This window comes from Grampus griseus (genome assembly GCF_964374135.1).
Source record: "Grampus griseus genome assembly, chromosome: 11".
Taxonomy (NCBI): Eukaryota; Metazoa; Chordata; class Mammalia; order Artiodactyla; family Delphinidae; genus Grampus; species Grampus griseus.
The window spans coordinates 84,696,411-84,722,734 of record NC_139005.1 but is presented as its reverse complement, the minus strand read 5'-3'; the positions used below and the strand labels follow the sequence as shown (position 1 = coordinate 84,722,734).

At 45.7% G+C, this 26,324-nt stretch overlaps 1 protein-coding gene across 1 annotated transcript in view; it reads right to left on the bottom strand.

The window, feature by feature from the left end:
- The window catches only part of STAB2 (stabilin 2), a 158,314-nt gene that overhangs the window by 42,057 nt on the left and 89,933 nt on the right, over positions 1 to 26,324 (bottom strand). Inside the window, exons 31-44 of the mRNA XM_082666494.1 lie at positions 25,130 to 25,207; positions 22,982 to 23,084; positions 22,791 to 22,894; positions 18,115 to 18,246; positions 15,273 to 15,401; positions 13,755 to 13,815; positions 12,632 to 12,720; positions 10,867 to 11,062; positions 9,289 to 9,384; positions 5,986 to 6,031; positions 4,655 to 4,731; positions 1,830 to 1,955; positions 958 to 1,031; positions 192 to 263 (exon numbers count right to left, since the gene is read on the bottom strand). Coding sequence (XP_082522620.1) covers positions 192 to 263; positions 958 to 1,031; positions 1,830 to 1,955; positions 4,655 to 4,731; positions 5,986 to 6,031; positions 9,289 to 9,384; positions 10,867 to 11,062; positions 12,632 to 12,720; positions 13,755 to 13,815; positions 15,273 to 15,401; positions 18,115 to 18,246; positions 22,791 to 22,894; positions 22,982 to 23,084; positions 25,130 to 25,207 — 1,383 coding nt within the window. The remainder of the gene's footprint in view (positions 1 to 191; positions 264 to 957; positions 1,032 to 1,829; positions 1,956 to 4,654; positions 4,732 to 5,985; positions 6,032 to 9,288; positions 9,385 to 10,866; positions 11,063 to 12,631; positions 12,721 to 13,754; positions 13,816 to 15,272; positions 15,402 to 18,114; positions 18,247 to 22,790; positions 22,895 to 22,981; positions 23,085 to 25,129; positions 25,208 to 26,324) is intronic.

Here is a 26,324-nt window from a genome sequence, read left to right as displayed (position 1 = left end):
GAGACACAGACACAGAGGGGAAGCCACGTGAAGATGGAGGCAGAGCCTGGAGTTTCTCCAACACTGCAACTGGGACACGAGGGAGAAATGGCCCAGAAGCAGCTCTGACAGGGCCCACCTCAATGCCCTGCCCCTAGACGCGGAGAAGGGGGCACCGCAGGCCAGACCTCGCGGTGGGGGGCCGTACTCACGGTTAAGCAGACGTTGATGAGTGTGCAGACCTTCCCATCTCCAGTATATTTTGACAAACAGTTACAGGCGGCCTGTCCAGGAGGAAGGGGAAATGGGTCATTTCACAGAGAGGTTCTGCTGGCTGTCAGCTCTGGTCATCATCCAGTTTCTGACGTATGCAATTTCCTGCTCATTCACAACATGACATGGACTGAGGGAGGCACAGCCTGGGTCCCCGAGCCTCCAGCTTCCCCGCCTGAGTCTTCTCACCCCTCGACCTCCCCCTCCTTTGTGCTGGAGCCCTCACATTTCCCCACGTCCCCAAACCTGCTCCCGCGGAAGGCGCAAGGGGCACAGTGTTGGGGAATATGTGGCTGACAGAGGCCTTAACACCGTGATCTTCTGCTGTGGCACATGCATTTCAGAGCCTCAAGACAGAGAAAAATGGTAAGATTCTGGGCATCAGAAAGCTGAACGAAAGGAGAGCATTGCTGGAGACCTTCTAGGTGCTTCTGGAACCATGTGGTGTTTGCAAATGCCACTTCTTCCCACTCTAGGGAAGGCCCTTCTCCCTGTGCACGCTTTGTCCCCTGCCCCTCTCCCCTTTTCTCCTGCTTCCCAAAGAATGGCCTCCCGGGGAATTCTTCCAGAACCTCCTCTAATGTATTTATTTCATGCTGCTGCTCCCTAGAGGTCTGTCCTCAGCCCTTGTCCCTCAGGCCTGGGTCTAACTACCCAGGAATTTGCTCCTAGGAAAACGTAGGCCCCCGCGGAGACACAGCTCACCTGGTTGGGTCCTGTTTGCGTGCACTCTGCATGCTGGTGACAGCCACCATGGTTCTCCAAGCACGGGTTGATCTCTTTAAAACAAAAAGCAACACCTGGCATGAGAGTCAAGCCTCATTTTTTTTTTTTTTTTTTTTTTTGCAGTACGTGGGCCTCTCACTGTTGTGGCCTCTCCCGTTGCGGAGCACAGGCTCCGGACGCGCAGGCTCAGCGGCCATGGCTCACGGGCCCAGCCGCTCCGCGGCATGTGGGATCGTCCCGGACCGGGGCACGAACCCGTGTCCCCTGCATCGGCAGGCGGACTCCCAACCACTGCGCCACCAGGGAAGCCCAAGCCTCATTTTTTAAGTAAAAAAATGCCTTGAGGTACCAGCCAGGATGGCTAACTGACCGAGGGGAGCAAGTGTCAAGGCGTGATTCGGTTTTCTGACAACGCTGAGGCAGAAGTCACCCAACAGGGAGGGCACCAGCTGTGGTTTCTCAAAACCAGCTCCTCAGGCATGTCTGCGGGCTTGACGCAGTCCCTCTATTGACTGAATATGAGTGTTTGCAGCCAGGGACTCAAAATAATAAAATTTCGGAGTGCCACTTAACGTGCTGTGAATGAAGAGATGTAGGAATTTAAAACATATAGCACTTGTCACCATCACCGTATAATTGGTTCAGAGAAGAACCATCAGTAGGTGCTAAATTCAGGAGGACTTTTTGGGGTGGAGCAGGATATGTGCTTGGTGTTAAGCGTTTCCTAGACGATTGCTTATGGGCAGCAAAGGGGAAACAAGTCAATGTACGGTGGAGCAATCAGACAGCACCTGGACCGAGGGGTCAAAATTAAAGGCAGCTGGAAATCGCGGGTGAGGGATGGTACCTACCTATGCACACGATGCCATCGCCAGTATAGCCTGCCTTGCACACACACGCCCGGCTTCCTGGGGTGGTTCTTTTACAGACAGCCCTGCGAGAACAACCTCCATTGCCGATCTCGCAGGCGTTGATTGCTACAGAAGAGAAAGAGGACACAGAGCGGGGGGGGGGGGGGGTGGGTGGGTGGGGGAAATCGATGCGCTTTTACTTGAATCATTGAGAAATGGAAAATACTCCAAAATGGTAGGCACTGGATTAAATATGGATGGCTCAAAAGGATGCAAAGCACCAGATGCCATTGGTGAATTCTACCAAACGTTGCATAAATGCCAAAATTTCACATACTCTTCTAAAAACTGAAGGAGGAGGGAAGACTTCTCAATTCATTCGGAGACCAGTATTACTGATACCAAAACCAGACAAAGCCATCACTAGAAAAGAAAACTACAGACTGATATCCTTTATGAATATAGATAGAAAAACCTCAAGAAAATACTTGCAAATCAAATTCAGCAATATATAAATAGGATTATACACCATAACCAAGTGGGACTTATGTAGGAATAGAAGATGGTTTAACATCCCTAAATCAATTAATGTAATATAGCACATCAGTAGAATTAAAGACAAAAACATGATCATCTCAGAATGAGCAAAAACATTTGTCAAAATTCGATACCATTAATGATAAAAACACTCAACAGACTAGGAATAGAAGGGAACTTCCTTAACCTGATAAACGACATTTTTCATTGATGAAAAAACCCACCACTAAAATCATGCTTAATGATCAAAGACCAAATGCTTTCTCCCGTGATCAGGAATAAGACAAGGTCTGCTTTTGCCACTTCTGTTCCATACTGTACTGAAGGTTCTGGCCAGGGCAATTAGGCAAGAAAGAAAGAAGAGACATCCGGATTGGAAAAGAAGTAAAACCACTTCTATTTGCAGATGCCATGATCTTGCTATGGAAAATCCTGAGGAATCCACTAAAAACAATTAGAACTAATAAATGATCCTGGGTAGGACACAGGAACAGTAGGCAAAAATCGTATTTCTGTACAGTTGCAATGAGCAAACTGAAAATGAAATGAAGAAAACAATTCCACTTACAATAGCATTAGAAGATGGACTCCATTTAACAAACTATAAAACACTCTGAAAACTACAAACATTGTTGCAAGGAATAAAAGATGACCTAAATAATGGAAGGACATTCCATGTTCATTGATGGGAAGAATTAATATTGTTAAGAAGGCACTACTCCCCAAACCTGATCTACAGATTCAAGGCAATCTCTGTCAAAATCCTGGCCGACTCCTTTGCATAAATTGACAAGATTATCCTAAAACTCATTTGTAAATTCAAAGGTCCCAGAATAGTCAAAACAATCTCGAAAAAGAAGGACAAGGTTGGAGGACTCACGCTCCCTAATTTCAAAATTTACTACAAAGCTTCAGTGATAAAGACAGTGTGGAACTGGCATAAGGCTCTATGTGGAATTGAATTAAGAGTCCAGAAATAAACCCATACACCTAGGGTCAATTGATTTTCCACAAAGAGGCCAAGATGTTATTTCAATGGGGGAAAGAATAATTTTTTCAACAAATGCTACCGAGACAACTAGATATCCATATGGGAAAGAATGAATTTGGACCTCACAATATATACAGAAATTAATGCAAAGTGGATCAAAGACCTAGATCCATTTGGAGACCCCAAGATGTGTGTTTGAGTGTTGGCTTGGCCTTCGTTCACCGTGTGACTTTGGACAAATCACTCAATTAATAAGAACTTTGGGATCCACCTGTATAGGTTTACTTACAGGTTTGGATAATGTATATGAAAATGTTACAGAAATGTTGGTTGTTATATTGTGTCCTCTGCTTTTGTTATTTTTCCCCAAAGCAGGGGGCAAGAGAAACATTACAGTTATTTGCCTTTCCAGCTGTTTTCACTGGCGTGCTGTACACATCCTACTGCAGGGTACATCGGGGACAAATTGGTGCGGTCGTTGTCTAGCTCCACCACAATCTGCACGGAAGCCCGCCTGGACACAGTGCTAAGTGTTTCCATTTTTCTAGCACCAAATACGTGTTGGGCACCATGAGAGTAGTAGCTCACATTTATCGAGTGCTCTGTGCCAGGGATGTTCTAAGCACTTCACAGGTATTATTTAATTCAGGTTATCATCCAACAATCCAGTGAGGGAGATTCTCTTATGAGCTACAACTTACAGATGACAAAATGATGCAAAGAGCAGTCAAGCCACTTGCCCAAGGTGACACGAACTATAAGAACATAGATTCGAACCCAGGGAGTGTAACGCTGGGGCTGTTTTTAACAGCTGCCTCATTCTGTTGTTGTACGTGGAGAGGTCATTTCATCCCCAAACTACTCTGCGAGGGGAGAGAGTTTTACGTTTACTTTACAAATGAGCTAAGGGAGCCCAGGGTAGTTTAGAGACCCACCCAAGGCCATGTGGGGATTGGGGGGAAGAACCAGGGCTCAAGCCTCTTTCTATCCCCACTCCGGAGTCCCCCCACACAGGCCACATCCTAGGTCAGCCACATCAGTGGTTTCTAAAGCTCTCCAGATGATTCCAATTGTGGCCAAGGCTGGGAGAAAAGAACAGGGGCGGTTGCCCCACACATTCCAAAACCAACACGCCCTATCCGTGAACAGGTGTCCTGCTCCCCGGGCACGATCAGCTGCCCTGTTACGTCCAGTTCACCAGCAATGGTTGGCAGCAGCTGCCCATTTAGTCTGCAGGAACACAGATCCCTCAACAGCTCATGCTATTCTCCTCCTAGCAAATTCCTTCTTGACTTGCCTGTGCAGACCGTCCCGTTCCCTTGGAACCCTGCTGCACATTTGCATGAGGCGGCGACATCCGGACTGAGAAGGCAGCTGCAACAAGAAAGGGCAAGTGGTGTTTGTAGAAAAACGCACAGCACCCCACCACGGGACTCACAATACGCTTCACCCCTAGCATCCCAGCTCTTACCCCCATGAGGCATTCTGAGGTCCCCGCCCAAGGCTTGGGTGGAGAGTCCATCCCTAGCATGGCGCTGCCACAAGCAGCTAAAACTGGAGTCAGTTATCAGGCAAACTACAGAGTGTGTATATGTAGGCATTGGCCCAAGGATAAGGAGGGTAGCTGCCCATCTTTAGAGAGCATCCTATGTGCTGGGAGCTGTGCTTCACACATTATTTTATGTAACCTACACAATATCCAATAGCCCTAACAGGTAGGTATTATCATTATTCCCATTTTACAGATGAGAAAACCAAGGCTTGGAGGCATTAAATAAGTGACTCAAGGTCACACAGTCAATGGAAATGACAGACGCTGATTTGAACTCAGGTCTAACTCCAGCTAATGGGCTCTTAATTAATTAACCCATTAAACCCCTCTGGGAGTTAGGAGTATGAAGTTCCATTATAAAGAAGGAAGGCTTGGCTGTGAATTGCAAGTAAGGTTTGATGAAATTGAGGCCCACCGGCCTCCCTCTGCTTCTGTGGAAGAGTCCCTGTGGCTTGAATGGGGGTAACAACTGGCACTCTGCCAGCATGTCAGGTAACTCAGGTGGCAGCGTGTTCAAAAGGCTGGACCTGCAAGCTGATGGTGGCCTCATTTTTAGTTTCGTACTTAAATTAATCATAAATCCTCAGAAATGGTCTCAGGAAACTATTTCCCTAAAGATAAGGCCTGGGTGGACACATGCTACTAGGAAAAAAAGCCCCTTGCATTTTCTCTTTCTGACTATTCTTAAGAACCTAGAGGCAGGACAGGAATAAAGACACAGACGTAGAGAATGGACTTGAGGACACGGGGAGGGGGAAGGGTAAGCTGGGACGAAGTGAGAGAGTGGCATTGACAAATATACACTACCAAATGTAAAACAGCTAGTGGAAAGCAGCCGCATGGCACAGGGAGATCAGCTCGGTGCTTTGTGACCACCCAGAGGGGTGGGATAGGGAGGGTGGGAGGGAGACGTAAGAGGGAGGGGATATGGGGATATATATATGCAAATAGCTGATTCACTTTGTTATACAGCAGAAACTAACACACCACTGTAAAGCAATTATACTCCAATAAAGATGTTTAAAAACCCCAAAAAACCCTTGCATCGCCTCCAAAGGAGGCTAAAGGGGACGTACTTGGCACTGGTGTGGCAGGTCCCATTGCATTCATCTTTTGTGATCTCTGAAAAAGAGAACCAAATGCTGTGTCAGCCCTTCTTTACTAAATCTCACTCAAGAACTTTCTTTTAGTACTTGATGCTAGGAAAAGATTTACTTCCTCACAAGTAACTGGTATGCATCACGTGAACTATGTAAAACTATGTGACCATGTAAATCTTTTTTTACCTTGGCGTCTAGGAAGCTCAGAGCCAAATCTGAAGGTCAGTTACACCAATGGAGTGTCTCCTGTGTGCCGGTCCCCATGCTAGGTGGTGAGGATGCACATCCCTCCCTGGAGCTTAATTTTCTATTTTATTTATACTTCCTATGTTCCTTATTCTTTCTAATTTTTCATCATCTTGTTACAGAGTGATATAAATAAGCAAATACTAATTCTAATTAAGATGAAGTTGTTGTTATTGTTTTGCATGTGCAGAAATAGTGCAGAGCCTGGCATGCGGCAGGTACTCACCACCTATTTGCCAAATTAGTTCCTAAATTTCCTGGAACAGCATAATGTTTTTACCCTGGATGCCCAGCTAACAGATACTTCCTGGCAGGGGAAGATCCAGAAAGAAATTGTTAGAGATGAGAAAAAGGACCCACAGGGTTGCTTGCTCAGGCTAAGAGCTTTTGAGAAAGAAATCTCATTAGGCCTGGCCTGGTTGTATAGAAGGTCCTGAAACAGAGACCTGGCTGCGAAAGTGGTCTGTCTTGTGTCAGAGGGAACATTTACAGGCTCCAGTGGGCTAGAGCAGATGCAATGCAGTTCTGTGCCTTTATGTGTGCTTTTCCTTGAGCCTGAAAATCTCTTTCTCTCCATTCTCTATCTCTGAGATCCCAATCACCTTTTAGGTCCTCCTCTCTGATATCTGCTCTAAACCTTTGAGCCAACTTCACTTAATTGGAAGTGACTACATGGTGTGCTCTTTTGAAAAGGATGTGGTGCCCCTATCTGACCTCAGAGGAAGGAATGCAATGATCGATGAATGATGTCTGACATGGCTTGGGAGTGGGGAGTTTGCATGCGAACAAAGAACAGTCTAGTCTGGTCTAGAGGCGCTTTACTCTGCACTCTCATATCGCAATTTTCTGAACACGATTGAACATTTATTTCCATTACTAGACTGAAGCCCCTTAAGCAGAGTGTGCAGTGGAGACCAGGCTGGAAAACTGGGTGAGTGCCAATTGGTGAACAGCTCTGTACCACACCTTGCTAAGGTGTGTCTCCTATAGGCAGTGAAGTTCCTCCTACTGGAGGCTATAGAGAATCAGAGCAGGTTGTCAGGTACTGGGGAGGGTGGGTAACAGTGCTGCTATAGTCCAAATGTTTATGTCCCCACTCCCCAACCCATATTTTGAAACCTAATCTGCAACGTGCTGGTACTTGGAGGTCGGGCCTTAGAGAGGTGATTAGGTCATGAGGGTGGAATCCTCACAAACGAAATTAGTGCCCTTATGAAAGAGACCCTGGAGAGCTCCCTTGCCCCTTCTGCCATAACATGAGAAGATGGCCATCTGCAGCCCAGACGAGGGCCATCACTAGAACCCAACCATGCTGGCACCTTGATCCTGAACTTCTAGCCTCCAGAACTATGAGAAATAACTTTCTGCTGTTTATAAGCCGCCCAATCTACGACGCTTTGTTACAGTAGCCAGAACAGACTAAGATATCTATGTTTTAGAAAGTTCTGTCTGGCAGCAATGTGGAGTATGGAACGGAGGGAAATAGGACAGGAGGCAAAGAGATGAATCACAAGGCTGCTGGTGAGAGGAGCAGCAGGGGGACGGGCTTGAAAACTTGTCACAGCCTCCAGACTGTTCCCTGTCCCTTTAAATGTGGCTGGTCCTCCCATACACCATGCTCCTATAAGCATATAAATGACAGTCAAGGGTAAACCCCCAGATTAACCCTGGTTGCCACTTATGTCTTGATCTAGGGATTCCCCCAGGCTGTCTTCCTGTTTATGTGACCCTGTTGCTCCCTGCTTCCCTCTCCCAGGCCCTCTGAACCCTGGCTTCACACACCAGCATTTGATATCTGCTCTAGGATGTCTTTTTGGCTCGAGACCACTCACACTTCCGACTTTAGCTTTTCAACAAAATCTGAGTTCTCTTGATTTTAACATAACCTGGAGCTTTGGGCAAAGACACTCCTTCTGACAACCCCACATCCCTGGAGCCCTCACTGGGCTGGCAGGCACCTGTGACTCCTCCCCAGCCCCTGCCCCAGGTGAGGGGGACTCTCTGATACCTGCTTCCAGGGGTATTCTCTCCAACCCAGTGTCAGGGTGATCTTTGTAAAATGCACATCTCATCACATTGCCGCCCTGCTCAAAACCCTTGAATGGCTTCCTGTTGGCTGCGGCAGAAGGTCCGCCGTCCTTAGCCTTTCACGAGCTGACTCCTGCCTACACCTCTAGCCTGTTCTCATCCCACTTCCCTCGTTGCCTCTACATCCCTCCCATTCTGCAGTCCTTTGGTCCTGTAGATGTGCAGAGCCTTCCCACATCTTTGGGCTGGGCCACGAGCTTCTTTCTGCCTGAAATTCTCTCCCCTCTCATCACTCTCATGGGGGCACATTAGGAGTCATCAGTGCAGCGTGGGGGGCTGGGGAAAATGAGCCTGCTCAGACCCTACTCGGGGGGAAATAAATTGATACAGTCTCTGGAGGACAACTTGGCAGTAAGCAGCAAAATTTTCCCCCAAACTGCCAACTTCTAACTCACCATCTCAAGGAATTTAACCAAATAAATTAATAAGACAAATGCAAATATATATACGAATATATATATATATATATATATATATGAACGAGATACTCATTGCAGCATTGTTTATGATAGCAGAAAATTGATTTTAAGAGGCATGGTACAATCAGATAATGGGATATTGTATAGAAATTAAGAAAAATGATATTTACCTATAATTATTCACATGAAAAGATACTGATTATATACATTGTGAAGTGAAAGAGTAGGTTACAAAACTGTGTGAAGAGTACAGTCCCATACACACATGTATATACCTAGAACAAGGCTGGAAGGCCAATACAAAACACTAATGATTGTTTTGTCCCTGTCTTGGGAGTATGAGTAATTTTTATTTTCTTTTTAATGCTTTTCTTTATTTTACAATCTTTTTGGCTGCAAGTAGGAATTACCTTATCGCCAAAGGAAGAAATAAAGATGCCATTTCTATTTTAGAAGGAGAAAAACATGTAGCTGCTGAGAAGTGAGGCTAAGAACAGATCATAAGTACCGAAAGGCTGGCTCTTACCATCGTCACATTTCACTCCTCGCCAGCCCACATCGCAGTTGCAGGAGCCGTCACCCGCGGGTCCTTGACTGCATCTCCCATGGACACAAGTACACGCTAAGTGGAAAAACACCCACACATTGTTAGACTTCTGACCCGTGTTCAACAATTCACTTTACATCTAATACTAAGGTTCACTTCGGTGCACGTAATTCTACTGTCTGGTTTTAGATGATCGTTGTAGCTCATGGGTTTGGGGGGTGGATTCCCAGGAAGGGCGGGGGCATAGGAGGGAGCTAACAGGTGAATTAGGTCATGCTTCAACAAAGACCACCGTCTGGGGACCGTGTAGCACTGTGGGCCAGTGACCCAAGCAGTGTGAGAGTGTTTTTGGCTGAGGTTATCTGAGGAATCGTGGTTATACGGGACCCATTTGGGACGCAGTCATGTTTGTCCCCTGAGAGTAGACTTCAGAGAGAAGCCCACTTGGTTCCTATAAAACCGGTGCACCACCACCTTCTTGGACAACACAGAAATGCCGATTCCTTGGTTACGCAGCAACACTGTGAACCTCTTTGAGAACTGGATGAAAGTTAAGGATGCCTTCCTCAGAAGAAAGCATTCAGCCTTGGGGGTGTGCTGGACCCCATGAGGGTCATCTGTGGATCCTAGGTTAGGAAATCCTGCATAAATGCAAGCAGATAATTCTTCCATATAACACAGAAAAAAAATCAGCACTATAATGCCAATTATATATTATACGGTCCGATTATAATGACTCAATTATATATTGATTTTGTTTGGCTTGGACTAGCTGTTGAGAAAACAGCGATAGCCAGGTCAAATATGTAGTTTTTAATACAAAGTAGAAAATAATGCTTCGTTTTCCCATCATGGATTAGGAAACCCCTTCTCCACCTCAGCCCGCTCAGAGGTGTGTGTCCCTGGGCACGAGAAAGTCAGGGTGAGAGAATGCAGATGATTCGGCTAAAACAGATCATGATTTTTGTGAAAACAACATAAAGCATGTGTCCGGCAGAGGATGAATCAATAGAGTGACCTTCACGTAAGGGACAGGATTCAAGAACAAAGCTTGGAGGGAAGCAGGGTGTGCATTCCAGTCTCATCAGGTGTGACCTTGGGGGAAGTCGTTCAACCTCTTTGCCTTAAGTCCTCATTTGTAAAATGGGGATGCGAATACTCAACTATACATGGCTCCTGTATGGATTAAATGAGATGATGTGCACAGATCTGCTTTTCAAACGATCAAGCAATGTCCAAAACAGAGCGTACCCACAGAGGACCGGCACACGCAGGCCAATACAGAAATGTGGGTGGGTTGGAGAATGTCAGTGAGCAGATTGGGGAGGGTAGATAAGTCCAGGTTAGTAACTGAAAATATTTGGAATCACTGCCCATTGCAAATTACACAACACAGAAGTTCTTGTAATTCACATGATAATGGGCGGGATTCCAGTCTGCCCCCCCCCCCCCCGCGCCCCGAGACAGGCTGGTGAGGGAGCACGTGCCGAATCACTCTTTTCTCCTGCATTTCCGGCTGGTTTCGGGCAGCCTGCCTGGGTCAGGGAGGGTGCGCACCTTGGTCGCAGTGGATGCCGTACTTGCCCTCCATGCAGGTCTCACAGGCTGTCCCGCTGAAGCCCTCTCCACACACACACGTGCCCGTGCCGTTGACTCCGTCCAAACAGATCCCGTTCCCAAAGCAGACGTTCTCGGCTTTTCCTGGGCAGGGCTGGCACTGGGGACCAAAGTAGCCCGCACAGCATTCTCTCGTCTGAAACAGAAGGACCAGGCTGGGCTTGGGCAAGGCCACACTTCCATCCTTTGGTTTTGTCCAGCCATGGTGTGGACATCCTGCAGGTGGGACTGGATGTGTGTCCGTAGCTTTGACCCCTCATGGAGGGGTTGGGAGGGATGGGGAGAGCAGCCCCCGAGAACCAGGTGAGGCTATGCAATTTCCAGGCGTGCCAGGAGCAGCGTGGAGGCTTCTGCCGAGGAGGCAGGAAGGAGGGGAAGGAAAAAGGCAAGCAGGGGGAGAGGACGAAGAAAAGTGAGAAAGAAGGAGGGGCAGCAGGAACAAAGTAAAAACAACGCAAGTGATGCCAGAGGGGCCCTCGCCATCCCCAAACCTGGCACCTTTGCGTTGTGTGTTATTTCACCTGGTACTGAAGGCTGGGAGGTGGGTGAGACCTTTGACATTCTATGAATGACTCTCTTTGAGTTCAGGGAAGCCCTGCAGGATATCTGCTCGCTTGCGCCTGCCTTTATTCTTGAGTGCGTTAAAACACAAGATCTCCTGCAGCTGCAAGCTCCGCAACTTAAGGGCCAAATCAGCTGCCTCTGCAGCATAGGCAGAGGCTGCGTCTAGTCTTCGGCGAAAGCAGCAGGACAGGACATTATAAAGACTTTCCTGCAGATTCCAAAGTTACAGGTCAGAGGTGCCTAGCTCTGGGGTCCCGCTTTCTAAATGACCAGGTGCACCTGTTCTTTCCCTGGAGAGCTGCCCATTTCCTGTCTCTTTCGCTCACGGGGCGTTTCCTCTGTTGTGAGAACAGGGAGATCCTCTTAGCCTCTCAGTCCCTCTATTTCTTCTTCTTCTTTTTTTTTTTTTGCGTTACGCGGGCCTCTCACTGCTGTGGCCTCTCCCATAGCGGAGCACAGGCTCCGGACGCGCAGGCTCAGCGGCCATGGCTCACGGGTCCAGCCGCTCCGCGGCATGTGGGATCGTCCCAGACCGGGGCATGAACCTGCGTCCCCTGCATCGGCAGGCGGACTCTCAACCACTGCACCACCAGGGAAGCCCCCCTCTATTTCTTCATCATGCAACAGAATATTGCAGCTTTCACCAATGGGCTGACTTGCAGGGCTGTCCTGAATTTTAGTGCTACCGCTACTACTCTGAAAGACAGTGGTAATGAAGATGATAAGGAGGAAGGGGAGGTGGCAGAAAGAATACATGCAAAGGGGGACTTCCCTGGTGGCACAGTGGTTAAGAATCCACCTGCCAATGCAGGGGACATAGGTTTGATCCCTGGTCCGGGAAGATCCCACATGCCGTGGAGCAACTAAGCCCGTCCGTCACAACTACTGAGCCCACGTGCCACAACTACTGAAGCCCGCATGCCTAGAGCCCGTGCTCCACAACAAGAGAAGCCACCGCAATGAGAACCTGCACGCTGCAACGAAGAGTAGCCCCTGCTCGCTGTAACTAGAGAAACCCTGTGTGCAGCAACGAGCGGCCAAAAAAAAAAACATGGAAAGGCACTTTGAAAAGTATAACACATGATTACATTTCTCAATGCTGTTGCAATAGTTAGAAGGCTTATTAAATCATTATACTCACAATGACAGTTTTCACACACTTTGGCTGGCACCCAATGAACAGGGATCGCTTGCCCATGAAATAAATGGTATAGAGACATCTCTTCGTCTCTGCACCCTATGAAATAATAATGATTATATCAGCTTTTCAGTTAGAACAAAGCTTTCCAATCTCTAAAAGCAAGTAGGTGGGTGGCACATTGCTGTCTCTCTAACTGAAATGTTCTGGAAAAGGAGGGGGCTGGCTTCTTGGAGCTGTTTCATAAGAAAGAAAATGCAAAATCACAATGTTGGCTGCCAGAATACCAGGTGGCAAAATTCAGATAATTATCCCTTATGGTAGTACGATGTAAAAAGAACTTTTCTTTAGAACCATTTCAAGTTAGGAAGACTCACAGAGTCAATCAGATGAAAACGTCCTTCCAACATTCCACGTTGAGATGGTGCTTGGTTTCTGTTTATTTATTGGTTGATATTCTGCCTTGGTCTGAGCCAAGATTAAGGCTGCTTACAAAGACTTCTAATATACAAGATTAAATGCAAACTCAAGTGAGAAGAGTCAGCATTGTTAGTTATAAATTACTATTATGCAACGGAAGGTACATGAGAGTTGATCCTTTGTAATGGTTGGAGCATCATCAGAGCTAGCTCTTGCAATAAACAGCTATAAGAAATACAGATGGGTAGTTAATTCAAAGACATGTCTACCTCCCCGCAGGTCTGTCATGTGTTTCTTAGAGAAAGTTAGTTGTAACTTCAACTGCAAAGGGAATCGGGAAGGTGGGACTCCTCCAGGTTGGATACCGAGTTGGATATGGAGTTTGCCTCCTTTGATAAGCTTTCTTGCTCCTGTCTTTAACCAGCTACTGGAATATGAAAGATGTAGAAAGTGAAAAATCCCTTCCTGCACTGGGCGTTGGTTGAGATGAACCCTTGTTTCTATTTATGTATTAATTAAATTTTTGCTTTGGTCCAAAAAAAATGGATTTAAGACTTTAGAAAGATGCATATAAGGTAAGAAGGTAAGATTAAATTAAAATCAAGTGAAGGAATGAAAGCAGTGAAATGAGTCGTGCTTGAGACGCATTTTCTAATTTGGACCTCCCTGGGATCCAGAAACAGTTTTATCAAAGCAGACAAAATACTTACTAGTGGTTTAGTTCCAAACGGGCAGATCGGCTGCTGGGGACACTTCCCACACTTTCCCTTAGTAAAACACAACCAAAGTGAATATCTCATGGTTATTACATTTAGTGCAAAATGAGGCTACAAATATTTTCCAGACATGGCGCTGGAGGTTTTAGGCTATAAAACTGAAAACCAGAAGCTCGTCTGGTCAACCTCTTTAATGTCCTTTGAGACAAACACTTCAACTACTTTGGGTTGTGGACACTGGAGCATCACTTTCTCTACTATACACTCCAGATGCTCATAATCTTGTAACCTGTGGGGGGGTCTTAACTCACTTAAATCCTAATTCCTTTAACAACAACTCTCATTTATTGAAAACCCACTACTCAGTGAATTGGGCCGGATTCAGAGACTAAAGGATGCATCACGCCCAGCGCCCAGCCATGGGGTCCGCGTGGAGATAATATTCACTATCGTAAATAAAAGAGCACGAGTTAAGAATGACAGGCACTTTTAAGTGCAGCCTGTTCCTAAAACAGAAGGAGACCAATGTGACTAGTTCTTAACTTGGCACCTACTGGATGGTATTGTGTGGTCGTTCACAGTTCTGGCTCTAGGGCCAGACTGCCTGGATTTGAACGCCTTCTCTGACACTTGCTAGCTCTGTGAATCTGCGGGTGTTACTCAACCTCTCTGGGGCTCATTTTTCCCCATCTGAAAAATGGGCGGAGTAATAGTACCTGCGTTGAAGGGTGTTGTGAGGGTTACCTGAGTTAATACATGTAGAATGTTTAGAGCAGTGCCTGGCACATAAAAAGTGCCCAGTAAATTTCAGCAGTTATTACTATTATTGAGAGACCCTACACCATCTCACGGACTAAAAAGTCTCCATTACTGCATCCTATATTATACTGAAATGACCCATTTCCATATTGTCTCTGCTGCTAGACCAGGCTTGGCCAAAACCTGTCATGGGTGCACCACACCCTGCCTCCCCCGCTCCCGTGCCTATGCTGGGTGTGGCACATTTTCCCTTTGAGGAAGGCTGGTGGCTCCAGACGCCTCCTCCCTCCACAACATAACCCTCCAGGCAGCCTTTCAAGGCGCTAGACTGTGAGCCCACTGAGGGCAGGGGTCATGTCTTATTTATTTTTGTGGAGCCACAGCCAAGTATGCTCCTTGGCATTTAGAGATGTTCATGCAGTGTTTTTTGTTTGTTTTTTTGCGGCACGTGGACCTCTCACTGTTGTGGCCTCTCCCGTTGCGGAGCACAGGCTCTGGACGCGCAGGCTCAGCGGCCGTGGCTCACGGGCCCAGCTGGTCCGCGGCATGTGGGATCTTCCCGGACCGGGGCACGAACCCGTGTCCCCTGCATCGGCAGGTGGACTCTCAACCACTGTGCCACCAGGGAAGCCCTCATGCAGTGTGTTTTGAACTGAATTGAGATACTCTGATAGATGAGTCCTATGCTCAAAATTATAAAAAATAAGCCAACACTCTTTAGCTCATCATTGGCCTCGGATAGAACTTACTCGTAGGATAGTAGTGTCATTAATATCACATCTATTCTTCTGAATTTCCAGAACTTTCCCCAAGCCATGGATCACTCCCTTGTCAGTGGCTACATTGGTGTAGTTTATCGGAGCCTCATTTACGTAGAGCTGTGAACAGAGGGTTAACTGTAAGTTTTTACTACAGTGATTTTAAGGGAAATAAGGACTATGGGGATTGGAGGATATCAATATGACAACGGCCTAGGAGATATTCCAAAAGTCACCTGGCAGGTAGCACAGTGTAGTGGAGAGAGCTCTGCCCTAGGAGAGGGGAGTCTGAGTGACAGTCGTGCATCTGACACCTTCCAGCTGTGTGACCTTGGGCTAGTTGCTTTTCCTCTGTGAATCTCAATTTCCCCTTTTGTAAAAGGAAGAGGTTGTTCTAGATGATCTCTAAGGTTTCTCTCCACCCTTCAAATGATCGGTTTTTATTGTTTAAAAATTCTGAGTCATGATCATTATGTTAGTGCCCCTGATAAATCGGCTCCATGGACGATGGATGTGCTTGGCTGTGCTGGTTATTGGTGGTCCAGGAGGTGTGGATGCCTTCCAAAGCCAAGACATGGAGAACGAAACTCAGTGTCCTTTTAGCGTATCTCTACTTCCTGGTTCATTTGCAAGCACCCCTAAGTAAGGCTAAGTGGCTGTTATATAAGAATAAAAACAACTAGCATATTTGAGTGTTTTAGAGTTTGTAAAAAGTGTTCCACCAGATAGCATTACTTCCCAGCGTGAGGAGACTGCTCTGAGGTCTGCATTACCATACCATGTTTCCCTTGGGGCTTCTTAGGAGTTCATGGTATGTTTGTATTGTCTTTGCCTTGCGTGTCCCTAAGCATCTAAGACACGGGAACGAAATTTCTAAATGTTGCCAAATTAAATTCAACTTTGAATTGTAACTTGTTTTGTTTCGATTTTTTAAATGGGAGCATACCTTAATGATTGCTTAGCAAAATAAGTAAAGCCATTCATTCATTCATTAATATAACTAATATAACTGAAAACAAATGGTTGTTTGAAAAATTGGGGGGTGGTGTGTGTGTGGGGGCTGTGTAGCAGGGCTGAGGTTGGGAGAAGAGGGAATTCTTTATTGTACTAAACAGATGTCAACTTCATATCTCATAAGGGTTTAAAAATGATTAACATCTCTCAAACTCCCCACTGCGTCACGATTAAAATGACTCTGCTAAGTGTTTAAATTTGAACTTCCACTGACTGTTAAAGTCCCTGATGATTTACTTGGAGTCAAGTGAATTTCCACTGGATGTTGGGACAAATCACGGCTAAGGTCCACAGAAGTGGTCCAGGGTCTGTGTAGACTCGGAAAAGAAGCAGGGGGCCTTACTTGTGGCGTCAAACGGTTATTGCAAAACAAATTTGTAGAATTCCAAGACGTTGAGCTATTTTAAAATATCAAAATGGCAGAACTTTGGATGCTGTAATACTGTTGATTTGGCATTAGAAAAAGTCTGAATCATTTTTATTGTGAGATGTATTCGAAGAATTACGGGTTGCATTAAAATTTTGAGCTGAACACAAGTTTACTCAGAGAGCATTTTTCTACATCTTCTTCGTCCTGAGAGTAAATGAGTTATCAATAAAAGCAAAGCCTCTACTGTAAGATCGAACTATTTGTTTACTGTAAGATAAAGCCTCTATTGTAGAAAGGAAAAAAAAAAAAAGCTCTAGATCAAAGACTTTCCAAACACATGAAAAATAAATGTGACAGAATCAAAACTGATTCAACTAACTGCACTGGAATATTCAGCTCTACATGATGAAATAAAAGATGACATAGATTAAAAACAAAAATGTAAGGTCTTTACCGACAAAAATTGCCTTACCTGCAAAAAAATGAAAATGTATTTGAAAGGATCTCCTCAAAATTATTGCACAATAGGTAGGATTATTTATAGGAGTCAGAGGGAAATATTTGGAGTTAGATTATTCCCTAAGTAATGAAGAACCATGAAGACTTTGTTTTTTTAACCCAAGCATGTTGAAAGAAAAACTGTACACAAAATTCACTTGTACTTCAATGATGATAACACTGAGAAAATTATTTTCAAAACTGCACTTTTTTACAGGGACCAATTATTATTGCTTAAAAATTTGCAATTAAACCTTCTTTACTTTAATATAGTGCTTAGTTTATCCTAAATAATCATGTGTTTTTATTAATTTTTCTTATGAGAATGTATACTAGAGTTATGTAGTGAATTTCTTGTTGAATTTTCAGATTGATTGATGTTTGAAGTAGGTACAAAGAATTTTATATTGAAATACTTAAAATATGTATTTAGTCTCAATTCTTTCTACGAATTCTAAACACTTTAAGTACTTAGGGGTTGTGTGAGATTAATACTGGAATACTGGTATGGGGGTCAGTTGGTCCGAGGTCTGCAGTCTGTATGATCAAGCAATGATAATAATGTTTATTCATTTAGCTGCTGGAGTCCGTGAGGCTCCTTATACCCTGGGGCCAGTGCCACTTCCTGGGCGTCAGGTTTTGCTGCCGGGTTCCCTTCCCTCTTGGAGGTGGCTTGGGGGGCTGTTTGTTTGTTAGGAATCAGAACTGAAGGGCACCTGTGACTGCTGGGATTCAATCCCATCGTCAGCCAGGCCACACTGATGATTTGGTGATGGGGAAGGGGAAGGGGAGCTTCCCAGTCTGGCTGAGTCATTACTTTACGGTGAAACACAGACAACCGTCTTCTGTAGAGAAGGCTTAGGAAGTGCTGGGGAGATTATGCAACGCAAAAGTGATGACGGACATGGAGCTAGGACACCCGCCTGTGGGTTTTAAGGGAAAGGATCGCACCTGGTCATCGCGGAGGAAGAAGCCAAGGAGGTAGGAGAAGCCCAGCATGGTCTCCCGATGCATGCCGTTGTGCAAGTCATTTTTCAGCAGTTTCTCCTCCAAGACCACGTGATACTTGAGTACGTCCTCCTCCTGGACAACACACAGAAGGGAAAGTCAACCCACAAATCAGCCGGTCCCTGGGCACTTACTGGGCGACCCTGATGTCCAGGCACCGTGGGGTTTAAGAGCAATAGCTTGTTGAACTGGAAATTTCACCCGAGGCATCAGGGCACAGTAGATAATAAATACCAAACCCGAGACAGATCACCTTGGGGAACCTGCAGACTTTCCATGTAGGATGGTCAGGAACTCACTACGGGACCCTAAAACCCAGAGTGAGGGCAGAAAAGGTTGGGGGGGGATTTTAAAGTTGATTTCTTTGGTGAGAACAGCTGTGAAGAGAGTCCTCACACCCCAGCCTGCCTTTCACCTCAGGGGTCATGAGAGGAGGCTCAATGGGGTATTTCAAAGGGCTTGATCTGTGTCCTCTGCAGACAGGGTAGCCTGTGGGGTGTCACTCAGGCCTGAGCAATCTTGTGCCAGGGACTGTTGGCAGGTTGACCCCCAGCGGAGGGGGCAGGCTGTCACCGCACGGAGACAGGCCTGCACTCCCAGCACTGACGTGGGACAAGAGAGTACAGGTGTCCTGTGGACCAGAGGGTTGGCCGTGTCTGAGAGAGCTGGTGCCTTAGGTCCTATCCTAGATGGCTCTCTGGAAGGGCAGACGGGCCTCCCCAAGGGAAAGGCTGGAGGTGGCCTCTGGACGCTGAGGGTCCACTGGGAAAAAAAGTGGCTGTAGGAAGAGACGCATGCACACAGGTGGGGGGAACTGCAGTCAGAGACCACCAGGGATGGGTGGGGTCTCCAAAGAACCCATCAGAGAGCGAGAGAGCAATGGCATCTCAAGACGGTACCAGTTAGATAAGAACTTTCTACCCTCTTAACATCTCTTCCCGACCATCAACAGGTCCTAACTGCAAACCCGGTGAGACCAAAGCTGAATTCAGTAAGATCAGGAAAGGAAATAGAAGCATCATATGGGGAAGGAGAGATGGTGAATTACTGTCTCAGCTCCAAATCACCCTCTACACTGTTTCTGCGGTGGAGCTGGGACCACAGCCCACGCTTCTCCTCTGCCAGGTCTCCTGTTTGGCGCCACCAGTGGAAAGTGCTCGAGGGAGACCGTGAGGCCTGTTAGAGGGATCTCCTCTTCCTGCATGCTTCCTGGTCCTGGGGGCATCACCCCAGCTGCACTTCATTGCCCTGCCAGCGGCAGCTGGATCCGAGCAGCAGAGGCCTGTCACTCCCAGACTGGCCTTATCATGTCCCCCTCCCCCCAAGACGCCAGCACCAGCTGGGCAATGGCATCTCCGAGACGCCTGGGTCTTGGACCCCAGGGACCCTCCTCCAATGTCAGAGCCACAAGCCTCAAGCCTCAGAGGTCTGCGTTACAGCTCCTCCAGATTTCTGACTTTTGGTTGTTCTGACCTCTTTCCTCTGTTCTCCCAGCCTTTGGGGTTATAGATGCTTCTATGCCATCTCTTTTTTACCTTTCAATTATATTTATATATTTTATTTATATACCTTTATATACCTTATATATATTTATATACCTTTATATTTTTTACCTTTCAATTATATTTATATAATTTTATACCCAATAAACAATTCATAACATTGAATTCTCTCTGGTATGGTTTCCGTCTCCTGATGGACCTTGATTTTTTTTTTTTTTTTTAGCAATCATTTTTAGCTTTCCATACTGATTTTTTTTTCATGGAAAGGCATTTTATTTTAAATACAGCAGTGTGTACATATCAATCCCAAACTCCCAGTCTATCCCTCCTGCCACCCTCTGATGGACCTTGATTGATTCAAGGACCAAACCCCCTCCTCTAGTTTCCTTTATGGACAAAGCCCAGCATGGAGCAGTGAGGAAAGAAGATTTAATTCTAAATTCAATTCAAAATGTCGATTTTTACAAGGAGCTGGATTTTTTTTTTTTTTTACTTAATTGAGACTGTGTTTGTGACTTACAGTGATGATAGGACTTTCTGGGGAAGCAGAAAGGCTAAGACCAAAAGACAACCCTCAGAATGGGAGAAAATATTTGCAAATGAAGCAACTGACAAAGGATTAATTTCCAAAATTCACAAGCAGCTCGTGCAGCTCAATAACAAAAAAGCAAACAACCCAATCCAAAAATGGGCAGAAGACCTAAATAGACATTTCTCCAAAGAAGATATACAGACTGCCAACAAACACATGAAAGAATGCTCAACATCATTAATCATTAGAGAAATGCAAATCAAAACTACAATGAGATATCATCTCACACCAGTCAGAATGGCCATCACCAAAAAATCTAGAAACAATAAATGCTGGATAGGGTGTGGAGAAAAGGGAACACTCTTGCACTGCTGGTGGGAATGTGAATTGGTACAGCCACTATGGAGAACAGTATGGAGGTTCCTTAAAAAAACTACAAATAGAACTACCATATGACCCAGCAATCCCACTACTGGGCATATACCCTGAGAAAACCATAATTCAAAAAGAGTCATGTACCAAAATGTTCATTGCAGCTCTATATACAATAGCCCGGAGATGGAAACAACCTAAGTGCCCATCATCGGATGAATGGATAAAGAAGATGTGGCACATATATAAAATGGAATATTACTCAGCCATAAAAGGAAACGAAATTGAGCTATTTGTAATGAGGTGGATAGATCTAGAGTCTGTCATACAGAGTGAAGTAAGTCAGAAAGAGAAAGACAAATACCGTATGCTAACACATATATATGGAATTTAAGAAAAAAAAATGTCATGAAGAACCTAGGGGTAAGAGAGGAATAAAGACAAAGACCTACTAGAGAATGGACTTGAGGATATGGGGAGGGGGAAGGGTGAGCTGTGACAAAACAAGAGAGTGGCATGGACATATATACACTACCAAATGTAAGGTAGATAGCTAGTGGGAAGCAGCCGCATAGCACAGGGAGATCAGCTCCGTGCTTTGTGACCACCTAGAGGGGTGGGATAGGGAGGGTGGGAGGGAGGGAGACACAAGAGGGAAGAGATATGGGAACATATGTATATGTATAACTGATTCACTTTGTTATAAGGCAGAAACTAACACACCATTGTAAAGCAATTATATCCCAATACAGATGTTAAAAAAAAAAAAAAAAAAAGGCTGTGGGATTGCCTGAGGGTTTATCCCAGGGCAGGAGAAGAATATTCCCCACTGAACAGGTTCAAAGGGCTGGGGTAGGGCTGGGGGTGAGGAGACACAGTAAAGAGGGCTTCCACTTCCATCCCAGGAGTCCTGCTTGCTCAACACGGCAGTTACATAAGTCTAACACACGGTTCCACCCTTCACAGGGTTTTCATCCAATTGGAGAGCTAAGACACACCCGCCTGAAAAGACAGTTCCTTATACCAGGTGTGTAAGTGCTGAAGGGCGTACTAATGGTCTGAATTCAGAGGCAGGAGAGATTTTCTGCAGCTCAGGGGCCAGAGCCAGCTTGTCTGAGGAGGTGAGACTGGACTTGAAGAATGGGTATATGTATAGCTGATTCACTTTGTTATAAAGCAGAAACTAACACACTATCATAAAGCAATTATACTCCAATAAAGATGTTAAAAAAAAAAAGAATGGGTGGGGAGGTTTCAGGAGGCATCGAAGGAGGAAGGGCAGCCTTCCTGACTGAGGGGGCGGGTGTGTGTGTGTGTGTGTGTTTGTTTGTGTAGATAGGAGCAAGGTACTGAACATGCCTTTGCTTTCTTTAGGGGCTGTATGACATCACTCTGGTTAGACCACATGGTATCTGCAGAGAATGGATGGGAGACAGCAGTGGGCCCAAGGGTGGCTTAGCGGGACTTCAAGTATCAGCCCCCATCTCCTTAGCATCCTCATCTCAGTCACCCTATATAAAGAGAGAAGTGAAAACAGCGTGCTTGCTGTGCAGTTACAGCTTTAAACTTGGGGCTGGGTGCAGGGCACCCCTGGGATCCTTCTAAATGGAAATTCTGGCGCCAGCACTGAATAGAAGGTACTCGTGGCCAGTTTATGGAGACCCTAAGAACCTGGGGAGGTAGCTCGGACTTAGTCATTCAGGAAATGGAGATCCACCCAAGGGTTTTGAGCCAGAGAGTGACAGGACTGGAGCTTTTTATTATTTCACGAAGTCTTTTGACAAGTTCTGACTGTTCACCCCAGATGTTAGGAATCAGGGAAGACAGAGACGGGGAGAATAGGAGGAAGACAGAGACAGTGCACTCCCTCTAGGTCCCAGCTGCTGACAGCTCACTGCATGGGACCAGGGAGAAGCCAGGGAGGGGAGGAGGGGTGGCCATGAAGATGTTTCCAGGTTCCTGGGATGCCTTCATCCTTGTGTATGTGAGCCTGAGTGTGTGCTTCCAGGGGTACGAACTCAATATATGAGTAGCTCTGGCTTGGGGGAGGTTCGGGTATGAGAGAGTCTCTGCTCAAGTTTACGTTAAATATCTGGATATCGACAAGGAAGTTTTGATGAAAGAGTGAAATGGTACATGGTTGATGGACTGAAAAACTTTAAGTGTTTGAATTTCCAGGAAATAATTTCCCAGGTTATTATTGCTGATACTACCAGAGTTGTGACCTTCTTCTCCCGGATGTAACTCTCAATGGCGTCGTTGTTTGGAGCAAACACCGTGTAAGTGTCAGCAGCCTCGATCGAACTTGCCAGATTATGTTGCTGTGATGGAAAGAGACAGGAGCGCGTGAGGGACTTCTGTTCCCAGGTAACCCGAGCAGAGGGTCATGCAGAGGACGTGGTACTTGCAATGATGTAGCCCCGGAAGATGGAATAGTCAGGCATCTGGTCCAGCCGGGTGAGTAGGTTTGGTAAGGAGCCAGTTAGACCTCTTTGGGGAACCAGAACCTGGGAAAGGAAGCCCCAAAATTCTGTTAGCCTGCCTTGGTAGGACTTGCTGCTCTCCAGTACATAGGTTCATGTCACATAACAATATGTGATCATGAAGCCTCTGCAAATAGAGAACAAGGTACCTTTTCCTTTGATCGTTTGCAAGACCAAAGGGGTGCATAGTTTGGGAAGTGAAGTGGGTTGGATTTCAGCCCTACTCCACCACCAGACCAGGTACCTCTAGGCAGGGAACAACCTGCACAACTGTTCATGGTGGCCCTAACAAAGGGGACCACAGCGTCCAATGAACAGGTAGAAAAGGAGCCCCTTAATGAGCCACTGCAGAGGCTAAGCAGTGAACTTGAATCAGTTGATGCGCAGCCATGGATCTCTGCGCCCACATAAACTTCTTCCTCAACCCAGCTACCCAGCCGTGAGGACCCTCAGTGGCCTCCTTTGAGAAGTGAGGAGAATGGCACACACTTTCTGAGGGTTGTTATAAACATCAAATGAGATAATGCAATACATGACACCTGGCACCTAGAGGGCTGGCCATCATTCCAATATTACTGCACACAAGGTGGGGTGGTAATGCTGATGAGGGACAGAGAAGAGAGGCAGCTCCGCCCCTCCGGGACACGCCATTATATGGGGGCTCACGACCTATTCCATAAAGAACTATCAAAACAAGGGGGCACAGTTATGCCAAATGAGTTCTATACTGAGAAATCCCACGGGATTTCAGAGGAAGGAAAAGGGAATAAAAATGACATTTATCGAGGTCTCCCTAGGCAGCAGTGAGAGAGGAGGTGTTGTTTAATACTCATAGGGAAGAAAAATGGGGCTCAGAGAGGTTATGTAACTTGCCCAGGGTTACACAGTTAGTTAAGCGCCTGAACGAGATGCTGTATGATTCTAGAACTTACCCTCTTGACACTATGTCAGCCTCGGTGATATGGGCTGCAGGGATCAGGGATGGCTTCACAGAGGAGGTGGGACTCGACCTGGCCCCCGTGATAATAACGCTCAGTGCAGGACATGGGTTGAGATGCCATTTTACTAATGAGGTTTTGTTAATCAAAAATGTAAATGAGAAGAAGAGGTAATTTTACACTTAAAAAAAATTTTTTTTTTAGTACTTTGAAAAGCCAGTATTGGAGAAGAAAAATACTCTTAGTAATACTGCTTTCTGATAAATGAAGCCATAAGCCCAGTATAGTTCCCTGCAAATGACCTATCACTTGCTCAAAATATGGTGTATTTTTTAATGCCTCTTGGTAATACAAGAGAATTGCAAGGTCTTTGCAAAGTGTTGCACTCAGAAGTCTTATAAGAAGCCTCTCTTTTCTGAACAGAAACAGTTAATGTGTTCTGTAACTTGAAATAGAAAAGTATGTAAGTGCCAAGTGAGAATAATTTTAGTTAAAATGCAATTAGTTAATTGTCTTTTCTAATCTTCCGCTTTTCAAAATTTCCCAATATACCCTAAATTCGAACTTTAATTTTAAATGAAGATATTAATATAGTAACTGAAAATTACAGGATAGTTTAAAAGCTTGTTTCCCATTAAACTTTTTTTTTTCTATTTCATACCTTTGAATACTGTTGAATTGCATCTTAGAAGAAAATAAAAATTCTACAATACCCTTCCTACCCTTTTCCATTTTTTTTTCCAGGGCACAATAATGCAGAGGGGAGAGGACCAGTGACACACAGCCAGTTGCGTCTCCTCCAGTTCTTGATTACATCCAATCTGGGCATATGGACTTCCCAATACTAAGGTTCCCGTGTACCTTGTAAGATGTTCTGATAACTAAGAAATATGATATATGTGGCCACACATTATACGGGACCCACTGCAGGATATAGGCTGAGTATATAGTAACTGAGTCTTACTGAATGAGTAGAGCCTCGAAATGGTTTTAAAATAAAAATAATGAAGCCCAATACAGGTTGTTTTTATATTAAGGCTAAGTATTTTTTCCCAAAAAAGATCCTGCACAGGAGGATAAATAACAAAAGGAGAAGAGATTCAACGTGTGCGGGAGGAAGCGATTTGGTACCTTGTTGATGATGTGTATCACTCCGTTTGTGGCTGCGTTGTCACCATCAATGACGCTCGCTCCTTCGATTGTGATATTCTGTAAACGCACCACAGTGAGAAGGTGAGTCCCTACAGAGTACACCCAGGGATTGAATTATTTGTGGGTTTCCCACTTTTTGAGTAGTAGTGACCTCCTCACTTTTGGACCATGACACAAAGTCAGAAATATTTTTAAACTGTGAGCCTTTTGACATTACACACACACACACACAATTGAAATGAAATAATACTTTCCTCTATTATGTGGGAGGCACCTGATCATCGATTCTACTCTATTTCATTCTATTTCATTCAAAAAGTGCTGGGGACTTCCCTGGTGGCACAGTGGTTAAGAACCCTCCTGCCAACGCAGGGGACACGGGTTCCATCCCTGGTCCGGGAAGATCCCACATGCCGCAGAGCAACTAAGCCGGTGTGCCACAACTACTAAGCCTGCGCTCTAGAGCCCACGAGCCACAACTCCTGAGCCTGCGTGCCACAACTGCTGAAGTCCATGCACCCCAACTACTGAGGCTCGCGCCGCCTATAGCCTGTACTCCACAACAAGAGAAGTCCCCACTCGCTGCAACTAGAGAAAGCCCGTGCGCTGCAAAGAAGAACCAATGCTGCCAAAAAAAAAAAAAAAAAATTGCTGGCTGAGGCTCACTAAAGTGACCCTGCAGTTGGAAAAACACCGCAGATAGTGTTGTGGGTTGAACTGCGTCTCCAAACTTCGTATGCTGAAGTGCTAACCACCAGTGTCTCAGAATGTGACCCTATTTGGAGACAGGGTCTTTACAGAGGTAATCAAGTTAAAATGAGGTCATTAGGGTGGGCCCTAATCCAATATGACCAGTGTCCTTATAAGAAGAGGATATTTGGGCACAGACAGCTATGGAGGGAGAAGACCATGTGAACGTGAGGACGGTCATCTACGAGCCAAGGAGAGAGCCTGACGTCAGTCCTCAGAGAGAACCAACCCTGCCCACACCTTGACCTTGGACTTCGAGCCTCCAGAACTCTGAGACAAAAATTTCTGTTGTTTAAGCCACCCAGTCTGTGTTTCTTTGTTATAGTAGGCCTAGCAAACTAATACAGATAGTTACTGACTTTTCAAGAATATTAATTACACGGGGAAAGGAGCTAAGTAAACCCAAATGCCTGCTCACGCAGCC